General features: G+C 53.1%; 1 protein-coding gene across 7 annotated transcripts; it reads right to left on the reverse strand.

Annotated features, from left to right (window-relative positions):
* Window positions 1-5,802: 5,802 nt before the first annotated feature.
* Kctd15 (potassium channel tetramerization domain containing 15) lies at window positions 5,803-21,257 on the reverse strand. 7 transcript variants are annotated; one of them, XM_087581906.1, is made up of 7 exons: window positions 20,521-21,257; window positions 18,854-18,952; window positions 16,980-17,072; window positions 16,188-16,363; window positions 11,382-11,526; window positions 8,543-8,848; window positions 5,808-7,239 (listed from the first exon to the last, which is right to left on the reverse strand). In XM_087581906.1, exons 3-7 carry the CDS (start codon window positions 17,043-17,045, stop codon window positions 7,081-7,083), a joined length of 852 nt encoding a protein of 283 aa, XP_087438032.1. In that variant the 5' UTR covers window positions 17,046-17,072; window positions 18,854-18,952; window positions 20,521-21,257; the 3' UTR covers window positions 5,808-7,080.
* Between the last annotated feature and the right edge of the window lie 4,449 nt (window positions 21,258-25,706).

A 25,706-nucleotide genomic window follows, 5' to 3' on the forward strand; every position in this document is an offset into this window, starting at 1 on the left:
CGCAGGCTGCCCTGGAGCTGGAGTCTCGCTTTGGCTGAAAGCTCACAGGGCCATGAAGGCGATGACTGAGCCACCCAACTGGAAGTCCCCTGCCCCCCCCCAAAAAAAAATAAGATGAGGGGCAGGAGAGATGGCTCAGTGGTTAAGAGCACTGACTGCTCTTCCAAAGGACCTGGGTTCAATTTCTAGCACCCACATGGCAGCTCACAACTGTCTGTAACTCCAGTTTCAGGGGATCTGACACCCTAACACAGACGTGCGTGTAGGCAAAACACCAAAATGCATAAAATAAAAATAAATAAATTACTTTTACAAGATGAGATGAAATACCCAGTAGTCAGCTATCTTTCTTTGACCTGAAACTCTCTGGGTTTGTGTCCCTTTTGGGCGCTGAAGCTTCTGAAAAAACAGCAGTGCTGAGCTTACTCCTGGCAAGAAGAAACCCTGTGATATCAACACCTTTATCTTTGTCTTGTTCCACGTGGCGTCTCCCGAGTCCTCCAGAGAGCACCCAAGTCACCACAGCACTTCGTCAGGATGTCCTTCCAGCAACAAGGGAACCTGGTGGGAGCGTTTCTCTAGGCCTCTCTGCACCAGCTGGTGAATTTAGCAATTTTGATCTAAATGCAGCTGAGATGAGTCTGTGAGCAGGTGCCCTCGACTCTCCCGCTCAGATGCAGGCAAAGTTATGAAATAAAGTAGAGAGATTGTCTTGGGTTTCCTGTCCAACGTCAAAGCTTTATCTTTGAAGGTTTCCTTGGATACTAACAACAAACCTTGGTTGGCCTAATGAGAAACCTTGTGTCTGTAAACGCAATAGCTGCTTTTGATGAACAGACATTAAAACTGTTCCTTACTGGAAGTGGCCCCACACAACTCTCATCCCAGCACCAAGGAAACTAAGATGCTAAAGAGTTCGAGGTTAACCTGGGCTACTGAGTGAGACCCTGTCTTAAAATCAAATCATTCATTTCTTCCTTTCTCTCTCTCTCTCTCTCTCTCTCTCTCTCTCTTTCTTTCTTTAAAAGGCTTATTTATTATAGATGTGTACACTGTAGCTGTCTTCAGACACACCAGAAGAGGGCACTGGATCCCATTACAGATGGTTGTGAGCCACCATGTGGTTGCTAGGATTTGAACTCAGGACCTCAGGAAGAGCAGTCAGTGCTCTTAACCACTGAGCCATCTCTCCAGCCCTCTTTCTCTCTCTCTCTCTTTCTCTTTCTTTCTTTCTTTCTTTCTTTCTTTCTTTCTTTCTTTCTTTCTTTCTTTCTTTCTTTCTTTCTTTCTTTCTTTCTTTCTTTCTAGTAGACCAGGCTGGCTTTGAACTCACAGAGATCCACCTGCCTTTACCTGGAGCACTGAGATGGAAGGAACTACACTGAGTTCATTTCTTGGTTAACAGATACAATTCCTCTCCATCTCAACCCCTCTATCTGAGCAGGGTCTGGCTGGCCTAGAACTTGATATGCAGACCAGGCTGGCCAGGAACTCACAAAGATCTTCCTGCCTCTGCCTCTGCCTCTGTGCACTGGGATTAAAGGTGTGTGCCATCATATGTCACCCTTTTACAAATATTTTTACGGACATCCATTTGCAGACAGTCTAAAACCCTGTAGCAGTTGTGGGGTAGTGTCGCCACAGGCCTTTAATCCCAGCACTAGGAAGGCAGAGGCAGGCAGATCTCTGTGAGTTCAAAGCCAGCCTGGTCTACACTGTAAGTTCTAGGACAGCCAGGGCTACACAGTGAAATCCACTGTCTTGACAAAACAAAAGTAAAAACAAACAAACAAAAAAACCACCAAAACTTGTGGCAGTGAACAGCCTCAGCTTTGATTCTGTGAGTCTAGTAGCCCAGACTTCAATGTCACAGAGCTCTGCCCATCTTCACTTCAGAGGACTGGGCAACCTCCAGAGGGTACAAGCCCTCTCTCTACTAGGAGTCATCTGCTTTGCAGATTGAGGGGCAGAAAGGCTGCCATGTCCTTGTCACACGTGACACAAGACTGGTGTGGTTGTTAATTTTAATTGTCAGACCGATGCAGTCTGGAATCACGTGGGAAGGGAGTCTCAATGAGGAATATTCTCGATTGGGTTGTCCTGCGGGCAGGCCTATGAAGGACTTTCTTAATTAGCTTAATTGAGGTGGAGAGACCCATCTTCTATGTGGGCGGCACTACTTCTAGGGCAGGGCCCTGGTCTGAATGAAAAGGAGTGAGCTGAGATTGGATTGGCCAGGGACACACTCATCAGATCTGTTTGAGACCATGGATTTGACATAAGCACCTCCCTCAAGTTCTGGCTGCCTTGACTTCCCCACCGTTATGGACTGCAGCCTTGCACTGTGAGCCAAATGAAAGGTTTCTCCCTGAAGTTGCGTTTGCCAAGAGCGCTTTATCATAGGGACAGGAAAGGACACTTAAGACCATTGGTATCGTGTGGCCACTGGAGCCCTTAAAACCAGCTGAGGTTATGACCATCACACTGGCCCCGTGCCTGTAGCTGTCCTACTTGGCCATCAGTGGGATCTCTGGCTCTGGCTCTATCCGGAGACCTGTATTATTTGGTTCCTCTAGTCCTGATATTTCTTGGACGATGCCTGGCTGTATGTCCCACCTCATCACTCAGTTACTGAATGCAAACTTGACATAAAAGAAGGGGGTGTGTCTACTCTGAAGTATGAAGAAGACTCTTATTATGGATATAAGGGAGAAAGCAGACAGAGGGAAGACAGAGTCCAGGCTGACCCTGGCCAGCAGACTAAATGAGAGAGAAGGGCAGGCAGACCAAGAAAGCCCAGGCCAAGAAGCAGAGAAACCTGCAGTGGCCCAAATGGCTACATTTATATAGGGACCAGGCTTGGGGAAGGAAGAAACTCAGGCCCTGGGAAATTTGGGGTAAGACGTGCTGGGAAGGGACCACAGGTACTGAGGGAGACTTGTCCTAGGTCTCTTTGAAACCCAACAGGGGATCTTGCGTCTTTGTGGTCTGGAGTAGCCTTCAGAGTCAATGCAAGTGTTTGCCTGTCTCCTGAGTTAGGATGGGCAGTGTGATGAGTTGGAACCATCCTGGCAGATAGACATCACCAAGGAACGCACAGGGGAAGTCTGGGGCCTCTGCTGAGGGCCATGGTAGTCTTCTCATGGTTGGGGGTTGAGTGGTCTGTATCCCTGGTTCTCAAAGGCTTGCTCTCCGTTCCCTTTTTGGCTTGAATGTCACACTTACACACACACACACACACTCTCTCTCTCACACACACATACACTTACTACATACATACATTCACATACACACACCAGCACCCTCTCTCACACATACACACACATTCACACTACTCACACACATACACACTCACATACACACTCTCACACATACATACATTCACATACAGACACAAGCACTCTTTCACAAGTCTCATACACACACACATTCACACCACTCACATACATACACAATACTCCACATACCTAAGACTCCAATACTCACATCTCACACACACACACACTTACTTTACTCATGACTGTGACCTGGCAGAAGCAACTTAAGGGAGGATTTATCTTGGCTCACAGCGGGCACAGAGGCCTGGCAGTGAGGGCAGTGTGAGTTGATCACACGGCGAGGTACCATGTCCTCCAAGTTCCTTCCACAAGTAACAGTTGTGATGAGTACTCGAATGTCGTCTGTAGGATACCCTTGGCATTCATACCAACAGGCGTAAAAATAGACTCATCCGTCCTTGTACCCCTTGAGTGTAAGGCTGGGGCCTGGGAAAGGCACCAGAGATTCTTCTCACTGACACCTGCCAGCAGGGCACGCACTGGGTGTTGGCAGACACCACAGCTGCTGAGGTCCCGGCTCTCACCAGGATCCTCGGCTCAGGAATCCTGGCATTAGAACCTAAGACTCCACACTCAAGGTTCTGTAGAACCCAAGCCTTCCAGCCTCAGAGGGCTGAAAACATGTGGCAGAGTTATTTATAAAATATTTTTTATTGTTTCTAAGGAACACGCTCAAGTAATAGCTTTAAAAGAAAAAGCAACCCCACTTTCCGAAAGGTATTATTAATGTTGTGAACTGGCTTTGGGTTCATGCACGGGGCAGTGGCGGGGCCACCTGCTATCACATTTCCCAGCTCTGGACTGGCAGAGGTTTGGTGGGAGGCAGTGTGATCCCGGCTCTCTCTGTCTGGTTGCTCACAAAGACTTGGTTCTGAGGTTTACAGAAGAGCCGTGAGAATAGTGCCGGTATCTCACGGAGAGATTATGGTGAGATGTTCAGTCTGCGCTTTAAGGAGAGGGTACATCGACCATTTAGAAGGTGAAGAATATTTTGACAAGATCACCATAGGAGCATGGTATTTCCCTGAAAATTCAGATGCTTTGTTCGGTTGTTGCAAAAATCATGTTTGTTTGTCTGTTTTTGTTATTTTGTCTGGGGACTGAGGAGGGCTAGGAGGACTGAACCTAGGTCCTTGGAGGACATCCAGATCCCCTTTACCTCTTAGAGAGGCTCTCACTAAGTTGCCTAGGCTGACCTTCAACTTGGGATCCTCCAGTCCCAGTCTCCCAACTAGCTAGAGTCCAGGCCTGTGTAAAATTATGCTTCTTGGCTAGGTAGCTGAGGATGGTCTTGAACTCCTGACCTTCCTGTGTTCACCTCCCAACTGCTGGGATTTCAGGAGTACCCACCATGCCCTGCTGTAACTTCTTGCACAAAAAGATGGCAAGAACTAGAGAATCTCCACCCCTCGGGACTCACGCTAGCTGTTATGCCAGGAAAAAAAAATCCTCACACACACACACACACACACACACACACACACACACACACACACACAGCATTAGGTGTTTCCACAAGACTTCCTTGCTAACAAACACAACCCTTTTCCTTCTCTCAGATCTCTGCCTGATGCCAAAATGCAGATGTGCCAGCTGTAGGCATGCTGCTAAGCAGAGAAGCCTAACAAGTTTGACCAGCAAATTAGATTCTACGCTGGGATGGCGGCTCTGTGGCCATGTAGGGTGTTGGCCTGTACTCCCAAGCTCTGTGGTTGGTGGCCCTTGGCAGGCATGTAAAACAGGTCCTCATGGGCCTAAACATACAGGACTTGGAGTAAAAAAAAAATTCAAATCTCATTAAAACCAGAGGCCTTTATGACATGTTGTTGACTCCTTCCCTGGAAGGGGGACATCATGCAATTTAGTTTGCACGATGGCTGCACAGCCTCTGTCCCTTGGCTGGCCGGAGATTCTCACACCATTGTGTACGTGTGTCCAGGTTTAAAGGGAACAAGTTAGATACGGCAAACAGACGCAATCCCAGGACTTGGGAGTCTCAGGCCAATCAGGAGAGTGCACAAGTGAGTTCCAGGCCACCCTGGATTCACAGTAAGTTCCCTCAAGAAAAACAGACATGGAGGGGGAGAGGGGGTAGGGGGAGGAGGAGAGGAGAAGAGGAACATCAACTCAGTTCCAACTAAAATACCACGTGAAACTCCAAGACATTTGAGCCTGTTCTGAAACCCGCAGAAACCTGCTGGCCTCTCTCAGTTTTGCATCTGGTGAGGGGCTAAGAATCAGAACTCTGAATTCCCGTAGCCCAGAAGGGATCCACAGAAGTAAGGAAAAACACCCAGATGCAGTAGTAACAGCAGGCCTATGACCCTGTGTCTCCCACCGACGGCTGCTCCTTCCTCCATTCGAACCACAAGAACCCAGGAAGGGAACTGCCCCCCACCCTGGCCCCCTCTGCCAGAACTGAAGGGTGGGAATCTGGCTGCAGCTTCTGCATAGGACGGAGCCTCAGTCTTTTGCTTTATAGCGTCCTTTATGGCATGAACCGGGAACGCGGTGTGTTCACACAAACACGGAACAATTGTACATCAGCGTCTTTACAATATTAAAGGAGTCATATACAAGTTCTACAGGCGCTGTACACAAGGGGGTGCCGGCCAGGGCACCCCATCTGTCAGTTCTCTGCGGTTCCTCCACTTGGGAGGAGCTAGGGGAGATGTGACAAGGCCAGGGTATCCATCTTTTGGGCCTGTCCTCTGGGAGAGGGCAGATCTGTGAGGACCTCTCAGGACCAGTCCTTGTTGGAAATCTGGGGTTAAGAGCACTAGGTAAGTCTGGGTCTGGGCCTTACAGACAGGCTAGTTTTAGGACATTTAATTAACACTTGATGTGCATATGAATGGGAAAACTGGAGCTAGGGTGGAGGGTGGTTCCCTGAGCTGGGGACCCAGAGAGTGATGCTGACAGATGGGACCCTTGGTAGAAAGACCCATTCCTGAGATAAGCTGTGATTCCCATGCTGACTGGGTGGGTGGAGACTTCTCCAAGAACCCAGATGTGAGCACAGTCAGTTGGGATTGGAAGCCCCTGGGCGTTAGCAGGTCAGGTGTGCACCAAGCGCATTCTGGGACACAGGTGGCAGCAGAGTGTCTCAGATAAAAGTCACAGAGTCACACAGCCCCCACCCCCCATTGCCCTCTTCCCGGCTGCCCTGCCCCTCCAGGACCCTGTTCCACCTCCTGTAGCACCGCCACCCCACATCTGTCCCCACAGCCCCAGCAGGCACCTGGGCCCGAATGCCGGCATCCCATCCTTTGCTTGCTGAACAGTTGGACTGAGAACTGAGCACCAGGTAAAAGCAGCAATGGTCCTCGTTAGCCTTGCCGACCTGTGCAGTGACAGTTAGTCCTGTTTTAAATACTGTAGAAAAATATGTCTGCCAAGTGTGGAGGATAAACAGCTGCTCTGGAGTGACTGGGCCAGCAGAGGATGCTGTACCAGAGGATGCTGAGGAGTGGGAGGGCTGGGAAGCTGGCGGCACCGTTGCAGCAGCCGCGGCATCTCCCGGTCACATTAACAGTCCTTCCGTGGGCATGCCTCCGGCACGCCTCGACCGGTTACCTCCGCACCTGGCATTCCCGGGGGTGAGCTCAGACCCTCCGTTCCCGCCCTCAGTCTTGGGCCTACTGTGCAGCGCAAACAGGCAGGGCTCCTCAGCACTATTTCCATGTCCTTGGGGTTGCCCCAGGACCGAGGGGTCTTAGGTGGGCACCGAGGCAGCGCCTGCCTAGTCCAGGGGCTCCTGCTTTATCCGGACAGCAGTTGGGGTGGGCTGCGGTCGCCGCTCTTCCCGGCAAAGTACGTACTCGCTGAACTGGGAAGAGTCCACACCACCCCCACAGGAGGCGGCCACGCTGAACCCTCTCTGAAACAGCCTTTCCAAGACCTGCAGGAGTAGAGTAAGAGGTCAGCAGTGCCCAGCCGCCAGAGTGTGCCAGACCAAGCAAGCTACCTTTTGATGAGTCCCAATGACAGCGTCCTGGGACTGACAAAGGTCCTAGCTGTACCACCAGCTGGATCGTACCGGAGGAGGGATAGGCACAGTCAGGCCCAGGGGCCCCTCAACTTAGCCACCCAGCATGGGGCTCTGCAATTCCATCCAGGGTTCTCCCCACAACCCTCAGGGGTGCACAGCAGAGAACTATGGAAGGAAAAGGAGCTTTGGGGGTCCCTTCTCGGTTATCTAAGGTGTGTCCCACCCCATCTTCACACACACTTGGCCCCAGGCACCCGCCCCCCTCCAACTCCTGCTCCAATAATGGTAAGCCCCTGCCCCCTAGCCTCAGGGCAGCCACCTGCTTCCTGGATCTGAGTCCCAGATGGTTTGAGGCCCGAGGGCTCATCAGCTCAAAGGACTTTTAGGTGGTGGGAAAGAGGGGGAGCCCTCTCAGAGTCTGTGTCTCTGTGGGCCGACATGGCCTCCTGAATTTATGTCTCTGGGAAGGTGGGGGGCTGGTCTTATATCCTGTCTTGTAACTAATAAACTCTTACCCATAGCCTTCAGGAAGCGGGGCTTTCCCTAAAGGGTCTTTTCTGTCCTAACCCTGAAATCTAAGTGCCTCTGAGTCAGGAAAAAGCTTTCAAAAACCAGGGATTATTACATCATTTTGATTTCCAAGTTCTTACTCTCACCCTCCCAGTAAGGCCAGCTCAGAGATACTCTGATCAGCAGGGTGTGGGGGTGCCACCTATAATCCCAGGACTTGGGAAGCTGAGGCAGGAGAAGCTCAAATTTGCACTGGCCTGGGTTACACATAAGACCCAGGAAGATACATAGGTCTCAGAAAGAAGAGCTCTGGGCAGCCATAGCCTGTCAAGTGGCTCCAGGGCCAGCCTCCTAGGAAGGCTCCCCACCTTTCCTGGTGCCTGGGTTTAATTTGAATCCAAAGTCAGCCTCTGCATGCTAAATGAAGCATGTTCGGTTGAAAATACTCTGGGCCATTTTTTTTTTTTTATAGAACATCCTTTTAGGGGAAAAAGAAAAGTACTGATCAATTTTTTTAAGTCCATCCCCCAGGCACCATCATTTAATTATGAGCAAGGCATAAATTATGCATTGACACATTGTTGCCTTTTCTGTATGGGTTTTGTCCATTCCATACTGGGACTGACTGACTCACTCTCTCTCTCTCTCTCTCTCTCTCTCTCTGCATTCTGGGACCCCTGGGGTGGCAGCCCACAGCCCTCACCTGCACCGAGTTGAGTCGACAGTAGCCGTTGAGAGGGAAACGGATGACGTGCGTGGGGTCCTGGTTCCAGCCGGCGTTGACAGAGTTGCACATGACATCTCCGGTCTCCGGGAAGACCTCCTCAATGAGGGCCTTCTCTCCACTGAGTGCGATCCGTTCGCCCAGGTCAGGGGTGACCCGCACCACCAGGCAGTCACAGGCCCGGCTACGACGTCGCTGTTCTTGCTCTTGCTGCCAGCGCTCCAGCTCACGCACCATGGGCTGCAGCTGGTAGTACCTCGCTTCCTCATACAGTAGGTTGAAGTCCTGTTGACAGACACAGAGCGTCAGGGAAGCAGGCAGCGGTTCATCTTGGTGGCTCATCCCATCCCCAGTGGGGCCCCTTCCCTCTACATAGTCATCACAGCAATGCATGGGTGGGTGTGTCCACCGTGGAGATGAACAAATGACTGTCCCCCACTGAACATAAAGAGAAAGCTGGGGCGCATCTGTTGAGACTCTCTTCCTGGATCTTCCATTGGATGGCAAACAGAAGTGGCACAGAAAGAGATGGAGGCCGCTGGGCACGGTGGCACACGCCTTTAGTCCCAGCACCTGGGAGGCAGAGCAGGCAGATCTTTGAGTTCGAGGCTAGCCTGGCCTACGGAGTGAGTTCCAGGATAGCCAGGGCTACACAGAGAAACCCTGTCTCTGATAAAAAAAAAAACGAAAAAGGAAGAAAAAGCCTGCCCTGGGCCAGTTTCCCCCTCTTTGTGATGAATACGAACACCGGTCCCTGGGAAGCACTGTGAGGATTAAAACCAGATCTGCCAAGTTCCTGTCCCTGCCTAAGCAGGAAGAGAATACAACGAGGTCCCCGGGACTAAAGGCAAAGCTTACTCCTCACCAAGCAGCCCACTCACAGCAACCGTCACTCAGCCCCTGACACTAGCCCTGTGCCCACCAATGCCAGTACTGGTTTTAAGTAGCCTGTGCCCATGACTCATGGGGCAGGCTTAGTGCATACACAGGTAGTGACTCTGAGGGTCCCCAAGGAAAAGCAAGGAAGACCAACTCTCAAAGCACAGCTCACCCTGAAATCCCAAAGTGCTCACCCTGAAATCCCAAAGTGCTTCTGTTTGTTGGCTCCCAAGGCCCAGGATGCTAACCCATCATCCAGCCCCCCCCCCCCCCCCATGAGCTGTGACTCTTGCCTGTTTTCCATAAAGACCTTGGGTTCCGTCCCAGGTCTCTGCTCTCCCGGCTCTCACCAGCTCCCAGAGTTTTATGTGACATCTTTACACCCAATCTTTCCCCATAGCCTGGAATGTTCCATGCCTAGACTTTTACCTAGCTGATTTAGAGCTCAAGCTATGAACTGGGCACGCCCTCCTGGCCTGATAATCCACTCACAGCCTTTGTGCCCCCTTCCTACACGTTCATCTCTGCCTTGCCCCCAGCAAACCAGAAACACAGCTGACATATGTAATCCAGCCACCTGTCCCCGCCCCTGTTCCCTGCTTCTCTCACACAAGAGCCAGCATGATCCAGTTTGCAAACCTGATCTTTCTTTCCCTGCTCTCAGCAGTGCCAAATGCTGAACCACCCACCGAGATCCAGGTATCACAGCAACCTTCCCCTACCACTCCCCTCCCCCCACCCCACCCCACCCCACCCCACCCTGGGTCCACAAAGCCCCAGGCTCCAGACCTCCTCCTCTCCAGTACCATCCCAGACCCTCAAGAGGGTCCTCAGGGGAGTCCACACCATTCTTCCTCCAGCCCCTAGAGCAACACTGTTTCTTTCAAACCCAGGCCAGGTTTCCCCATCATTTGACTAGTAGTTTGTTTTTGTTTCTTTGTTTTGAGACCTGGTCTTCCCTGTGCAGTTCTGCCTGGCCAAGAACACCAGATATAGACCCGGCTGGCTTCCAACTCACGAAGACCCAGCCAGGCTTTACCTCCTGTGGTGGATTGAAGGCATGTGCCATTATACTTGCCGATGCCCCTCAATCCCCTTTTTTGGGAGAGAGTAGTGTCTTACTCTGTAGGCCAGGCTAGCCTACAGCATTCAGCAATCCCCCTGCCTCAATCTTGGAAGGCCTGGGATAAAGGTATGATCCACCACAGCAGGTGCACACGCTATTTCTGAAGTACTGGCCCCATGCAATCCAGACTCAACCTCTATTTTCTCGACTGGAAGGGGCAAAGCCTATGGCTTCCTCCTGCGTAGGTCTATTTTCAGACCCAACTCACTTGTTGCCATTTAGCAACTAGGCTGGATGAAAAAAGGCCCCAGGGTTGCTGGTGCAGTGTTCGCTGCAGGAAGCCTCAAAGCCAGGGAGCACAAAGACAGACAGACATTTGCCAGCAAGAGCCAGGACTGAGTTTGAGTCCTAGGATTTCGGGGGGGGGGGGGGGGGGACTCAACACCAAGGCAGGACCACAGGGAGCCACTGATGAGCGCGCCCTGAGTCCTGGGAGTAATGTTTGTTTAAAGGGTGGCCACCTGGGCTCTCAGGGTTCCCCCCACCCACGCCCCTGCTGCAGATTGCCAAAAGGAACAGACACTCGGGCCTCTAACGACTCTACTCCAGCACACAGCAGTCCTGGAGCACAATGAACATCAACCTGGGGTAAAGTACCAAAGCTTAATTGTTGTTACATCCTGATAAATACGCTGAAGATGTGAGAAAGCAAAACGAGTTTAGAAAAACTGATTTAGCCCTCGGCTTCATCGGTTAACTTTTTTTGCGGTTGCCATGACAACCGCGGGTCCATTTATTAAGTCACAGCGTCCCCCGTGTAAATGCCACGACACAGACGGCGCAGGGGGTGCCGCCAGCCGGTTGCGGACTTACCTTGAAGTCATCTGGAAGCAGCAGTTTGGACGTCCGCAGGAAACTCAGGATGTAGCGGAAAATCTCCCCATCCCGGTCGATGAAATAATGTTGCTTGAGACTGTCTAGGACAATGGGCTCCGTGCCGTTGAAGAGACGGCTTATTCTGGGAGAGAGAGGCAAGATTCGGATATGGGCAGGGTGGGGCTGAGTTTACCTGCCCTGCCCCCACTCCTTAGGGTCACTCAGTTGGAGGGACAGGAGGCCGCCAGTGGGTAACTTAGAGACCTTGCCAAGCCTGACTGACAGTTGTCAGCACACACACGTACAGCAGACAGGTCATCTCCACACACAGGACACCAGGGCCCTCGTGCCATACACTCCAGCCGTGTTCACAAGCCGCAGCTAGCTAAGGGACATATCCAGCTATGTCCGATGGCCCACTGACACCTACCACGGGCCTGGAAAACCATGACGAGACAGACAGACAGCCACATAAACCAGCTGCTCCGAGCTGAACACACACACACCCATACCCAACAAACGTGTGTCGACCACCCAGCACTCCAGCCCCTAGCCACACACTAAAACGATGCCATCCCACCAAGTCCCCGGGGACACACACCTTCTCACCCAAGCCACATCAACCCACAGAGCACATTCAGCCACAGTCTCAGGCAGACCCAGGCAGTGACGCCCGCCAGCTAACACGGCGACTCGGAGACATGAGGTGTCTTAAGTGCCCCCATAGCTGTTCACTTAAGGGCCCACGGGGAAGGGACAGACAAGAGGGAGTGTGTATTTGCATGTGGACTACAGCTGACACACCGACCCCAGAGCCCGTGATCAGGTGGTCTACAGCTCATGGAGGCTGGCCGTGGGAAGGAACACAATTACTTAGAGACACAGTGCTACAAGACGACACAAGGCCTGTGGGAAGGCCTTAGGGGAGTCCCTGATGCCTCCCCCTCTCCGTGCCACAGAGGAAGAAGCTGGCCTTACAGCCTGGGCTAGTGCCTCCCTAAGTGGCAGCATTTGTTTTTGCTAAGTGGTGTTCGACCTAAGCAATCTCAGGCTAATCTGCATGGTCAGGAGCCCCTAAATGGGGCTGGAAGCAGCTCGGAGCCTGGCTTGGGAGCAGAGGGAGGTGGGCGCTTGTCCTTCAACGGCTAGCTGACCTCGAGCCTGGGAGAACTGTTTCTAAGAAAGCCTTGGAGAACCGGGGTAATTAGGGGATAAGTGGGACCTGTACCAACTACCCTGTCCCCCTTCCAAGAACCCTCTCCCTGTCCCCATTCCTACAGCCACCCACTCCCTGCTTAGTCCAGGTCGGCCACTCCCAGTCACAGCCATGCATACCCAGAGCATGACAGTTGCCAGGAGCTGAGGGGTTCGGAGCCCCCGATTACCCTTCTCAGGTATTCCCAATCTATACCATCCCACGTTCTCAAGGCCCTGTCATTGGTTGCTCTCGTCCTGGGGACACGGCCCAGCCTGTCCCAGGGGGGCAGTATAAACGGTAAGGCTGCCTGGCGGACAGGAGTGAGCAGGTCAGAGCCTGTGGTTAGGGGTGTGGAGGCCTGAGCCTGAAGAACCAGAGGTACAACTGACAAATGTAACTCCCCGGGGCTCCGGAGGCTGCTGGCGACAGTGTTATACCCAGGATATAAGGGAAGGGCGGATCTAAGGGTCCCTCCACATCAGGCCACTGGTGCTGCACCCCTCTGTGTGTGTCTGTGTGTCTGTCTCTTTCTCTCTGGGTGGGGTATGTGACACTCTCCTCCTGCATGCAGGCCATCCTGACCAGTCGGTCAATGAGAACTCAGGGTCCCACTGCCTGGTGATTCTATCCCTGCTGAAAACCCTTGAGTTCCATAGCTCATTTGAGTCCTGGCCCAGGAAAACTTGTTAGCCATGGAGGGGTGTGTGTCGGGGGGGAGGCACCCAGAATCCCTAGACACAGGTCTGACTCAGCCAGGAGATCAATGCCAGGGCAGATAGAGCTGAGGGTCCACACCAGGCTCTAGCAAGAAAGAGGTCAGAGCCTCGTGCAAAGGTGAGTCAGCAAATTCAACACCTCAGCCTTCCTGGGAACTCTCTCCACATCCTTCCCCCGCTGAGCTCCAACGCTCTGTTCTGTGTAGCAAGCAAAATGCTGGGTCTGGCTGGGTTCCAGACTGCTCTGACGTCGGAGTTGGCTGAGTTTCCAGAGCGTCCTGTAGGTCTAGAGGATTCCCGGTCTACCAGCAGTCCAAGGCTGGCTGGGTTCTAGACTGTCTACTGAGCGGAGGTGAGCAAGTTCTAGATCCTTCCATGGTATGGTATCTGTTATGGGACCAACGGCGCCTCCCCTTAGGACAGAGGCCTGTGGTGGTCCCAGCAACCAAGTCTTACAGAGGGCCAGGCTGAAGGAGTACTTTGGACAGTCACCATGAGGAAGCCCTTAGCATCTCACAGGGTCTTGTGAGTAAGTTCCTATGTGGCCTCCTCACTTCTCTTGGTGGCTTCCTACGCCTCGGCGGGAACCGCCTCTAGGCCAGCCCTCTCGGGGAACACTCGGGGAGCACATGGGATATGACTTTGGAGGTCCTCTGTGGAATAAACTAGGGAATTCGCTTTGGTGGCTGGGACCTGCATACTGCGCCATCCGACCACTATCCCTGACATATAAAGGGTGCCATCGTATGCCTCCCTTTAAAGCACCGACTGACTTCCTGAATGGTTTGGTGCTCAGTTCTATTAGTTCCGGGGCACCCAGTGAAGAGTGACAGGGAGAGCTCAACCAAGAGTCTGCTCTCAACCTCAGGGTGAGTCAGAGGAGACACTTAGCACCAGGCCCACTGTGTCTAGGCCACCTCGATCAGCCAAGAGTTGGAGATCGGGATGTAAGGATGTGAGCTTGGAGACCCTTGGGTCTTGCAGGGCTTCCCAACGGCGTTTGGAAACGGAACGGTGTTGGCATCTAGAGCTGTCTTCATTGGGGACTCTTATGTCTCTGCCTGCCTAGCCAGGGATACAGCTTTTGCAGAATTGCAATAATTCATTTCAAAAACATGAGGGGGGGGGCGGTAAGTGGCACTTCTACAGCGGCTGTGTGACTCCCCAATGAATCCTTGTCTTTGCTGGCTCACAGGCCGCCCTAGCCCTTGCTCTGGGCCTCAGCTTCAGGCCTAGTGAACAGCTCTGCTGAGTCAGGCAGAACAGAGTCACCCTGAATCTGGCTCTGGTAAAGTCCACAGACCACTGCCCACTCTGGGTACACCTGGCCCGTTGAGGGTCCCACGTGCCACATCACGGGGCCAAGCCTTCAGCTCCCCAGAGGAAGGTGATGGCCCACTGTACAGCAAGCTGGTAAGCAAGGACAAACTACACTGTGGAACAGGGAGGGGCAAATAAATGCTCCTCAGTCCCCAGAAGCCATTAGAGAGAAACACGGGAAGGGAGCCCCTCCCTGCCCGTCAGGTAGGTCCGGGTTGTGATTGCTGCAGGAGGGCAAATGTCAGATCTCAGAAAACACTCTTCCAAGAAGGTTGTGGGCAGAGACTTTTTTTAAGGAATTTCACTCACAAACATCGTCAGCCGATTAAGGGATGATCTATCTCTCACAACTCAGGGACGCCGCAGAAGGCAAAACTGAAATTAAATGAACGGAATCCATCTCGCAGCCTAGACAGGGGCTCTGCAAGCGAGCACGTGGCCAATGCATCGTATGGCCTTCTGGCTCCTGCCCCACCAAAGCTCCGAGTTCACAAGGACCCCTGCGCCTAGTCTCTGGGCTGCCACTATCTGGACCAGACACAAAATCTCCTCCCCCTGTTCCCTTCTCCAGGGGCACTCCTGTACCGACGAAGGCTGTGCCCGGACATCTCTGCACAGCGATCCTCTAGGCTCCAAATCTACCCTGGCTGAACATTCATCCTGGTGATGAGCCCTCAGTATCTAGGGGATTAATTAATTCCTCTTCTTATTTTAAATGTATAAAAGAGAGGTGATGCCTAACAGGCCTGCCCTCCCGCTGGTCACTGCTGCTTGTTGCTGCACCATGCCAGGAGCAAGCAGCATGGGCCCAGCAAGCTGCAGTGCGGTGTCACCTGTAGGAGAGGCTCACAGAGACGCAGCCCACCCCCAAGAATCTGGCCGCCGGCTGCCGTGCCAAGGTGTGTCCTTGGGAAGTAAATCCATGAGAAGTAAGAGTCATCGAGCTGGTGGTACCCAGCACCATGTCGCTAAGGGTCCTTCCTGGGAAGAGCCTGTAAGTCCTGTCAGGGTCCCAGCCGCAGATAGTTTTGTGAACATTACAGGGTGTAGAACTCATGCTCAGTCATTGTCGCAAACATCCCTGACTATCCTGCAATTGCTAACTCATCACCACACCGTCCTCCAGCTCCAAAAGAAAGCTTGCTCCCAGCACTTAGGATCAAATGCTGCCATCACCCTACCCTCCCCACCCCCCAACAAAGGAGGGTACAACTTCGGCTGGCACTGCATGCCTTTCCCCAAGGGTAAGGACAGGAAATTGGATTGACCGTGTCCACCCGCACCTGACTCCTGGGTGTCACTCTGTGAAGATTTCCCCAGCCAGCTGCCAGCCAGGCTCATGTGAGACTGGATCCGCCATGAAGGTCAGGAACTCCATGTTATGCCACAAAGGGTAGCTATCAGTGCAGGGTCAAAAGCCACTATCAGAAGTGCCCGTCAACAAGCAAGCAGTCACCCAAACAGTCAAGAGTATCGGGGAATGACAGGCCTTGGTACCATACCCTAATGGCATCCTACGGACGACCGGGCTTTACACAGAACGCCCCACACTAGGGGCAGAGATCTTACCTGGAGTCAGGGTACTTGGTGAGTGTGGCCAGGCTGCTGGTATACATGTGACCTCCCACGTCGATGTGCACAGGTGCGTTGGCTTTGGTGAGCTGAGCTGGCAGTGGGATCCCCTGGGCAGCCAGGGGAGACACAGGCGACCGGGTGAGTGACAGCCGGGACATATTTCCTCCCTCCTGGAGACGGAAACACATAGAGAAACAAGGCTTCCTAAGCGGCCTTTATTTCGAATGTGATCAAATATTTAATCAGATCACTTCTTCTGGTGCCTGATCACATATTCGGCTGACAAATTATGGCCACCGCTGTAATTAAGTGTGTTTGCATCATTTTCTTCAAAGTGCTGGGGGTGGGGGATGGGAGGAGGGTGCTTATTAGCAATAAGAAATCAAGAAAAAAAAATTTTTTTTCCAAGGTGTCAGCCTCCAGGGGCATAAAACAAACTGCAAAATTCTAATTAAAGGTCGCAGGCTTGTGTGTCAGATGTGAAATATCCCCTGACAAACGAATCACCAATTTGTGAATTGGGATTCAGGGGTTTTTTGCAAGTTTGTCTCAGTAACGAGACACCTCTAAATTAGTGACTTCCTCGGCACCTAAGGCGTTGAGCTTTATACATGTAGTAAATTTCACATCAAATTAAGAGCATTTTCGTTTCAAAAAAAAAATACATAATCGTACAGCCAGTCAATACCCATCTCTTGCGTGGAAGACCTGCAGCTAGTGTGCAGGTACCCTAGAAAAGAGCAAAAGGGGCTGAGGGGCCAACCCAGCCCACCAGGCAAAGCTCACCGCGGTGCCGCTGCTGCCGTGTGCGTTAAGCGAGGACCCGCTCGGCCGCTCCTTGCGGTGAGGCATTTAGGCTTCCATCCCTGCCCAGAGTATCTGTGGGAAGCAGCAACTTATTTCTCAGGCTCCACCAATGATTTTTACACAGACGCTGTCTGGGGCCTCATGTATACCAGGCAGCCTTCCCAGATCCCACCAACCCTACACACTCCAAAGCAGACCTCCAGGCCACAGCATAGTGTGTGTGTATGTGTGTGTGTGTGTGTGTGTGTGTCACACACACACACACACACACACACCCCAAAGCAGACTTCTAGGCCATAGCATCTCTCTCTCTCTCTCTCTCTCTCTCTCTCTCTCTCTCTCTCTCTCTCTCACACACACACACACACACACACACACCCCAAAGCAGACTTCTAGGCCATAGCATATCTCTCTCTCTCTCTCTCTCTCTCTCTCTCTCATATCTCTCTCTCTCTCTCTCTCTCTCTCACACACACACACACACACACACACACACCCCAAAGCAGACTTCTAGGCCATAGCATATCTCTCTCTCTCTGTCTCTCTCTCTCTCTCTCTCACACACACACACACACACACACAACACACACACACGTTTTCTAGGCAGTTCCATGTCTGCTAATTTGGCTAATGACAGCCTAAAACATATGCTCGCCATTACTGCCCTTCCATGTTTCAGAACAAATCAGATTTCTTTGGTATTTTGAGTTAGAGCCGTGTTACCAAGCGTGTCTCCTCTTGCATCAGTGGAGAGAACCTGGGGGGGGGGTGCCAATCCCCTCAGTTGGTTGGGCAGCCTAGGATCTCTCACCACCCAGGGAAGACAGTTGGTATAGGACACCTCTTTCCACAGAAGCCAGAAGCATCACTGGGAAGCCACCAGTCACCTAGAGTTCCCACAGCAGACAGGACCTGCCTTTGTTTGCCTGCTTCTCCAATAGACCCCCAGAATGGTGCTGCCTGGGCCTAATGTATTCCAGACTCCCTCAGGATCACAGGCCCTTGGGGCACTGAGAGCTGGCCAGACAGCAATCAGCAAATGGGCTTTCTCCCCTCCTCCCCAGAGCTACTTGGGACTTTCCTATGTGCCTCAGACACCTGAAATAAAATTGTGCCTCAGTCCTCAGAAGCTACCCTGGGGGCTTTTCAGGGGGCCCATGAAGGAGGGGTGGAGAAGGACAGGTTTCTAGCACCCCCTCGACTGGCTCGGGGCTGTCTCAAAGGGAAATAGAACACACACACACACACACACACACACACACACACACACACACACACCCTGGACTTCTCTGATACAGGTTTAACCCATATGGGTCAACTACATGGTACCCTGGGTACCCACATGATGCTTTTTCCTGTTAAACTTCTAGATCTATGTCTTAACGTTCAGTATCCCAGTATAAAACATGGTCTGAGGTGCACAGACTGGAACCACTAAATGTCAGGAAAGTGCCTCCCCTCCCATGATTTGTTTGACATCCCCACTGCCCTGGGAAGTTCTTTGGTCTGAAACTGTTTGGGGGTGAGGGAGAGTGTTTTAGCCTCATGGAGGAGTTGGGTCCAGTCCCCTGTTTTGGACATTAACAAGGCCATTTATCTCAAGGAAGATTTTGGAAAACCAAAGCAGACCCAAGGGATGGGTCATCCAGCCCTGGTAGGAGATGGAGGAGAGACGGTGTCGTAGAGGAACACCCACTGAAGGTCAACAGAGATGGGAGAATTCTCACCCAAATGCTACCAAAGCACCACATATCCTCACTACCAGGACCCAACTGAGAAGTGACAAGTAGCACCAAGCACCCATCGCCCAAGCAGCCCCAGCCTGTTTCTCACAGCGCAAACCCAAGACTCACCATTGGAAGCCCCAGGCCTTAAGCCTTGACCCGAATCTCCACTGCTCCCTCTGACAAACGCATCTGTGGTGGACCACGACCCTTCTTCCCAGAACACTGCTGAGATCACAAACATAGAAAGTGCACTTGATAAGAGACACACGAGTTCACTGCACCAGACACCAGGACCCAGGCGCGGCTGAGGTTTGGCCAAGCAGCCTGTTGCAGACACCTCGGCGGGTTTGTAAACTGGCCCAGCATTGACCCGCTTCTCCAAGCTGTGGTGGGAGACCCGGGTCCCGCGCCCACCCGCAGCCGAGCCCCGCCCGCCCGAACAGAGGGAAGTGAGCAGAATGCCACGCTCATTTACACACAAAATGATTTTGTGTCCCATTGTGCTCGCAGTTGTTCAGCTCTCTGGGGGTGATTAAACTGGCTGAGCTGCGGCAGCTTGAGACGATTTCACTAAATCGCTTCTTCGTGAAGTCGCTTCTTTTGCTAAGCTGTTATTTTAACCATAAAAGGTAAACAGAAGGCGCCTCTCCAGTTCCCTTCAGCTCTACGCCCTGGGCGCTTGCCCGAGGCGGCAATGCCAGGGGCCTGCAGGACTGTCCAGGGGTGGAACGGGAGGGACGCGGCGGGCCACCTGGTGCGCGCCAGCCCGGTCGCAAAGCCAGCCGGCTGTTGTGAACTTCGGGGCTACAGGATCGGCTGGGCCGAACCTCCGGCCCCGCGGGCGGGGTGGCCAAGGCACCCGAAGGGCCCAGCAAAGAAGGGGTGGGAGTGCGGTGGGGGGCGGAGACAAAGTTAAATCAAGAGGCAGACACTTCAAGACCACAGATGGGAAGCTCGCCTAATTAAGGACGTAAAAGCGCTTTTGTTCTCAAAGTTTATTGTTGCCGGGATTTAAAAAAAATTAATTGAAACTAATGCTGTTATTCACTCGCGCAGTTAAATTCCTTCATGCACATTTGAGACGCAGAGTGAAAACTTGAAGGTTTATCTTTCTACTGTCGGGGGCTTCCCAAGGGAGGGTATAAGAGGTGCTACAGAGGCGCGGGAGTGGAAGAATGAGGGTGTTCGCATCCAGGTCAGGGGGTGCGTGTGGGCAGCGGAGATCTAGAGACCGAGGTCCGGTCTTGGGGCGGCGCGTTCCCCCGCCCCACATCCTTCCTGAGCTTGGAACCACTACCAGTGCGTCTGGCATGAGACTCATAGGGTGGGCGTCAGAAAACGCACATCTGTCCCGTTAGAGACTTTTTCCTTTTCTATAATTTGGGCGCCAACCCGGTCCTGTGAGCCCCAAAATTCCAGCTACATGGAGCCGGTTTCAGACTCAGGAAAGTCACCAGCTCTGCAGGGCACTCGAGCCCATACTGGAACCAGAGTGCGGAGGACCTGGACGCATATACCGCGCGGCAGGATGATCGGAGCCCGGCTGAGTGGGGAGGGTCCACCCGCGGCTAGGACCAGCCCACGTGGGCACCCCCCGCCCCGTGCGCGCCAGGCCTTTGTGCTGGGCGCCCCCACGCCGCCAGCCCCTGCGCTCAGCAGAGGGACAAAGCAGCCCGTCCCCCCCACCCCCAGCCTAGGTCCCGGCCCGGGGCCGAGTGACTTTCTCGGCATTGCAGCCACTTTGGGAACCAGGGGTGTGCGGCACTGAGCGGTGGCCGCCGTGCTGGGCTTACCTCGGAGCCGGAGCGGTGGATCGGGCACCGGCGCAGCCCCCGCCCCCCGCAGCCGCCGGTGTCGGGCGCCCGGCGCAGCCCCGTCGCCTAGTGCTCGATGCGCGCGGGTCGCTCCGGTCTCGTCCTGGAGTTACTTTCTCTCTCGCCCCCAACCCTCCCCCCACCCACCCCTCCCGCCCCGGCCCCCGCTCCGCGCGGCCCCTCGCGGCGCGCCGCGCCGGGGCCTCCCCTCCCCGCCCTCCCCTCGCCTCCTCCCTCCTCGCCGCGGCCGCCGCCGCCTCCTCTTCGCGCCGCTCTCCGGCTGCCCTCCCGCCGCTCCCACCTCTTCTCCTCCCTCTCTCTCCAGCGGCCTCCCCCGATGGCTGGAGGGGGAAAAACAGCCCCCCAAAATCAGCCGGTAGCCTGTGCGCCTCGCCGCGGCCCAGCCTGGATTGCAAAGGGCAGCGATCCGGTTCCAAATTACCCCGGCGCGGCGAGCGCGAGCGGGCGCGCGCAGGCGACTCCTGGCTCGGGGCTCGGCTGCGCCTCGGGGCAGAGGATTAGAGTCGCAATTAGCTCCGCGCGCCCGCGCCTGCCGCGCTCCGCGACAAAAAATGTACCGTTCCCCACCGCCACCACTTCCTTCCCACCTCGCGATCCCCACCCGTGGGTCCCGGAGCCCCGTGCCTGGGTGCCAGGGGCCTCGACCAGGACCCTTCCGGGAGCGCTGCGCCCAAGCCCCGCGCCCTCTGCGCCCCAGCCCCCCGCCGTCCGGCCACGCGGCGCCCGGGCCTCCTCCGGGCTCGGGGAGGGGGCGGGGGGAGAGGCTGATTTTAATCATTGTCATTTCATCTGATGTAATATTTCCCCGGGCGCTTTCAGCTGGGCATAAATTTTCGACTCCCAAATAAGTAACACAGGGCACGTTTCTCACATTTCTCGACTCCTCGGTTACAAAGAGGAGAGAAGCAGCCGCCGCCGCGGCGCCCCGGGGCTGAGGGCGGGACTTGGTGTGGGGAGGGGAGAGAAACTGGGCTGCCAGGCGGCTTACCTCCCTCTCTCCCTCCCTCTCTCCCCGGGTCTCGGCCCCGGCTGCCCCTCTCCCGGGGAGCAGCGCCGGCCGTGACGTCTGCGGACACGCGGTGGCCACCGCGGGGGAGGGGAGCGCGGGGCACCCGGCCGGTCGCCCGCGGCCACTCGCGCCATTTCCTGGACGAGTACCGCGCGATGGAGACGGCGGCGGCCAAAGGTCCCTGCGGCGCGGAGGCCTGCGCCCAGAATGCCCCTAGCTGCTCCCCCTCTGCTCCTTCCTTCTCCTTCCCTGCGCCCCGCCCGTCCCTCCTCCTCGACCATTTCCCGGCTCCTAGGAAACGGATCGCGGCCGGTGCGCTTTGCCCAGACTGCGCCCCCGCCTGGTTCCCGGGACGCCGGGGCCAAAGCCAGGCTTTCGGCTAGGAAGGCGGGTGCGCTCCGGCCGGGAGCGGCGGCGCGGCCCCCCTTCACTGACTCGGTCGGGCCTGGGCGCCCTCTACTGGCCAAACTCCTGGGGGTGCTCTGGAGCCCAGACAGGAACACTGGAGAAATATGATGGGGGTTTGGGGGGGGAGGACCCAGTTCCCCTGATGCAGTGAACCTCTAGTGCGAAGAGTGCATCCTACCGCGCGTCTGTAACTTCACGCGGGAATAAGAAACTTTCCTCCTGAGGGATTTATTTATTTATTTATTTATTTATTTATTATCTCAAACTACTGGAGAAGGGGGAAATTTTCTCATTAAAGTTACATCCCCGCAGTTAGTTCAATTACTTGATATATGCAGAAGATGTTGTAAATTTATAGATTTAAATAGCTTACAAAGATGCCGCAGGCCCCATCAGTTAATTTCCTTAATTTATGGATTTTAAGCTGCTCCTAGAACAGAAAGGGGCCCGCGAAGTAGGTCAGGGATCTGTGCTGTGGGGGCCCATGGTTGCCCACGTTTGCTTCCTGCGCTCCAGAATCCCCGGGCTTCTAGCAACCAACATTCCATAAAGAGGGCTTCTCTTCTGGTGAGCGTGCAGGTGCGGTCCTGTTCCCCTGCTGGATAGTCTTCTCAGTTCTTTGCTGGCTTCCCCAGGCTTTGAACTGAGCTGTTCAAGGTAGTGGAACTTAGAAACAGTAGATACCCCCCCACACACCCCGGTGTTGAAGAAGCTGACCCTTAGAACAAGGTGAAAACCACTTTGCAAGAATGGTGACCTCAGTAGAGCTGGCTGGTACGTGACTACCCCTCAGCTTCATAGAGAGAGCCTTCCCTAGGCTTTGAAACCCATAAGAGCCAGGAGAGTATGCTAGGCTCACTTGAGGACCAAGGACCCTCTGAAAACTACTTGTCACCGCCCCAGTGGGCTCCAGCATCCCTCACTTCTCGTCACCTGAGTGACTGTGGGTGCGTCTTTGTTTTGTGTTCAATACGGGTGAATACATTCATACAAATTCATACTTAAAAGATTGGAATAAACTCAACTGTTTCAGGAAGCCACATGGCACTGTGATTAGGACCGGTATTCATGATTTAACATTTCTTTTCCCTCTAGATGAAGTTTCTAAGATTCGCAAGGCACATGTCAAGGACGGGTGTATAAATGGATTTTTATTTATTCACAACTCCACGACTAATTGCTTCCCCTTGCCTCAAGGCCACGAGATTGGTTTTAATATGACACTTCAAAAGTATTCATAGAACTCCAGAGATAGCAAGTGTCATTGTTTAAGAGACAAATCTCACCGCGATACTGCTGACCCTGAAAAATAGCAGGTTTCACTTTATTTTAAATTCCCACATGTTTTTTTTTTTAAGTTCCACTTGATACCAACTATATTAAAAATGCACAATTTAATCAGAACAAGGGCTGACCATTTTGAAGGACCTTTGTTTCCTCGATGCTCCTGGTCTCCGTCCCCACTGTCTGTCATCAAATGGCCGAGCTCTGTGTGTGTCGCTAAGAGTAAGCTTAGGTCTTATTTTTGTCTCAGGTGTTTTAAAAGTTCCTGGCTAAGGCTGGAGAGGTGGCTTATCAGTTATGGCCATGTGCTGCTCTTGCAGGAGTTCAGTTCTCAGCACTCCAGTTCCAGCGACTCCAGCATTCTCTTCTAGCCTCTGAGGACATCTGCACTCACCCGCACCCCCATACATATTCAAAAATAAAATAAATCTTTTTTTTAAAGTTTCTAGCTAAATGTCAACCACCTCTTAAACCAAGAGAAATTGGTATAGCTCTGTAATAGGTGTTTAGTGATCTGTTGTATCCAATGAAGTAGGGGTATGTTTTTAAATTGAGGATATACATATATATATATCCAACTATATTAAAAATGCACAATTTAATCAGAACAGGGGCTGACCATTTTGAAGGACCTTTGTTTCCTTGATGCTCCTGGTCTCTGTCCCCATTGACTGTCATTGAATGCCAGTCAATGGAAACACACTGAAACATCTTGTGGGCTATATCTTTCATTACTACAGTCTATGAGATGAAACTGGATGAATCTAGGCAGAGCATGTATCATTTAGGTTTGACCAGTGCTGAAGTTATGACAGCCTACAAAGGGATCCAGAGCTGTACTCCCTTTAGGTTTCTGTAGCAGTCCTGTTAGCTGCAGGATGCAAATCCAACGGCTAGTGGAGTGAGGTGGTAGGTTGAGGGAGGTGGCTCTCTGAAGTTCTAGGCCAGACTGAGGATTGAGACCCCGATTCAAACAACTCCCCAAAAGAGGCCCGAAGTTAGCAAGAGGGACTGAATTTTAAATAAGATGAGTTAGCTTTACTTCAACATTCTTAGGAATGCTAGGACCGGACCGAGAGATGAATGGACTATGGGTAGCTGAAGGGATAAGAGTGTGTAAGGTAATTGGGTAGAGATGGCTCTTCTCCAGCTTGAGGCTTCGTGTGTGTGTGTGTGCAACCAGACTTGTCTATGTTTGTATCCATCTTAAGACGGAGAGGACACCTCTACACTTTAGAACGGAGCCAGGCTGACCCAGAACGCACAGACTGAGTGATGATCCCAGCACTGAGGAAGCAGAGGCAGAAGCATCGAGGATTCAAGGCTAGCCTGGGCTACAGAGTGCTACCCTATCTCCAATATGCTAGAGGTGGTAACCCATGTTTGTAGTCTCAGCCCTCCAGAGGCAGAGGTAGGATGAAGAGTTCCAGGCCAGCCTTGGCTACATAGTGGATTTTAAGACCTGGTCTCAAGAAAGCTTCGCCCTTAGACAAAGAAAAATTATTCCAATGACCCCACAGCCCTCCCTGCTACACCTTACTGCCCCCAAATGGGTTTCATGCCAATGAGCTTTGAATAATCAGACTTGCCTCCTAGGTTGGGGCCCCTTTATTGGGAGAATGGCTTTGTGCTCAGGGATGGATCTTTAAGAGTTCGTGAGGTGTTGCCTAGAAGTCTGATCAGTTAGCAAAAGCAAAAGCCGAGATGGAGAGAACGCTTACCAAAGCCTGGCAGGTAGCACATGTCTGAGCTACAGACTCACGAGGTGGGAGCCAGCCTGGACTGCACAATGAAGCCCTGTCTCAAGAAATGTTTAAAACTTCAGGGCTGGAGAGATGGCCTCATAGATAAGAACATTGGCTATTCTTGCGAAGGACTGGATGGAGATTGATCCTAGCTCCTAAAGAAATCAGTACCTTCTAGGGGACTCTTTAGGCCACCAGCATTCAAATGTACATACTGACCCCACATACAGATGCGTGTATCTTTTCATATGATTTGGGGAAAAAATGGCGGTGGGGACAGGGTCTTACGTGTAGTTCTGGCTGACCTGGAAACCCCCTGGGAAGACCAAGCCAGAGCCCAAGACGAGCCCAAGACGGAGATGGCTTAACTCACCTTTCACCGACACCCTCAGGAGAAAAGGCTCTGAGGTGGGGGTGGTCAGGTAGAATGTGGCTACTTCCAGGTAACCAAACCAGGCCCCAGGCCCCAGGCACTCCACCTGGTTTCTTCTCCAGGCTCATTGGACTCTAGGGAGCTGCTTCAGTGAAGCCTACAATACCTCCCAGCGATCCCTCCAGGCATGGGGGATGGGGCTGCTGCTCTGAACTGAGGAAAACAGACTAGTGGATGTCCACACAGACTCTGGCCTGCCATTGGTTAGGAGGCCCAAGGGCCACCAAGGGTCAAACATGTTTTGTGCAGCAAACTGGGGTTGGGG

The sequence above is a fragment of the Rattus norvegicus genome, chromosome 1, assembly GCF_021556685.1.
Source record: "Rattus norvegicus strain SHRSP/BbbUtx chromosome 1, alternate assembly SHRSP_T2T, whole genome shotgun sequence".
Taxonomy (NCBI): domain Eukaryota; kingdom Metazoa; phylum Chordata; class Mammalia; order Rodentia; family Muridae; genus Rattus; species Rattus norvegicus.

Bases quoted from the DNA above. Each gene is read 5' to 3' on its own strand.
- Kctd15 (XM_087581906.1), bottom strand. From the start codon at position 17,045: ATGCCTCACCGCAAGGAGCGGCCGAGCGGGTCCTCGCTTAACGCACAC. The intron at 16,364-16,979 runs GTGAGCTTTGCC...TTCCGTCTCCAG, and splicing joins ACGGCAGCAGCGGCACCGCG to GAGGGAGGAAATATGTCCCG. The intron at 11,527-16,187 runs GTAAGATCTCTG...TCTCTCTCCCAG, and splicing joins ACCAAGTACCCTGACTCCAG to AATAAGCCGTCTCTTCAACG.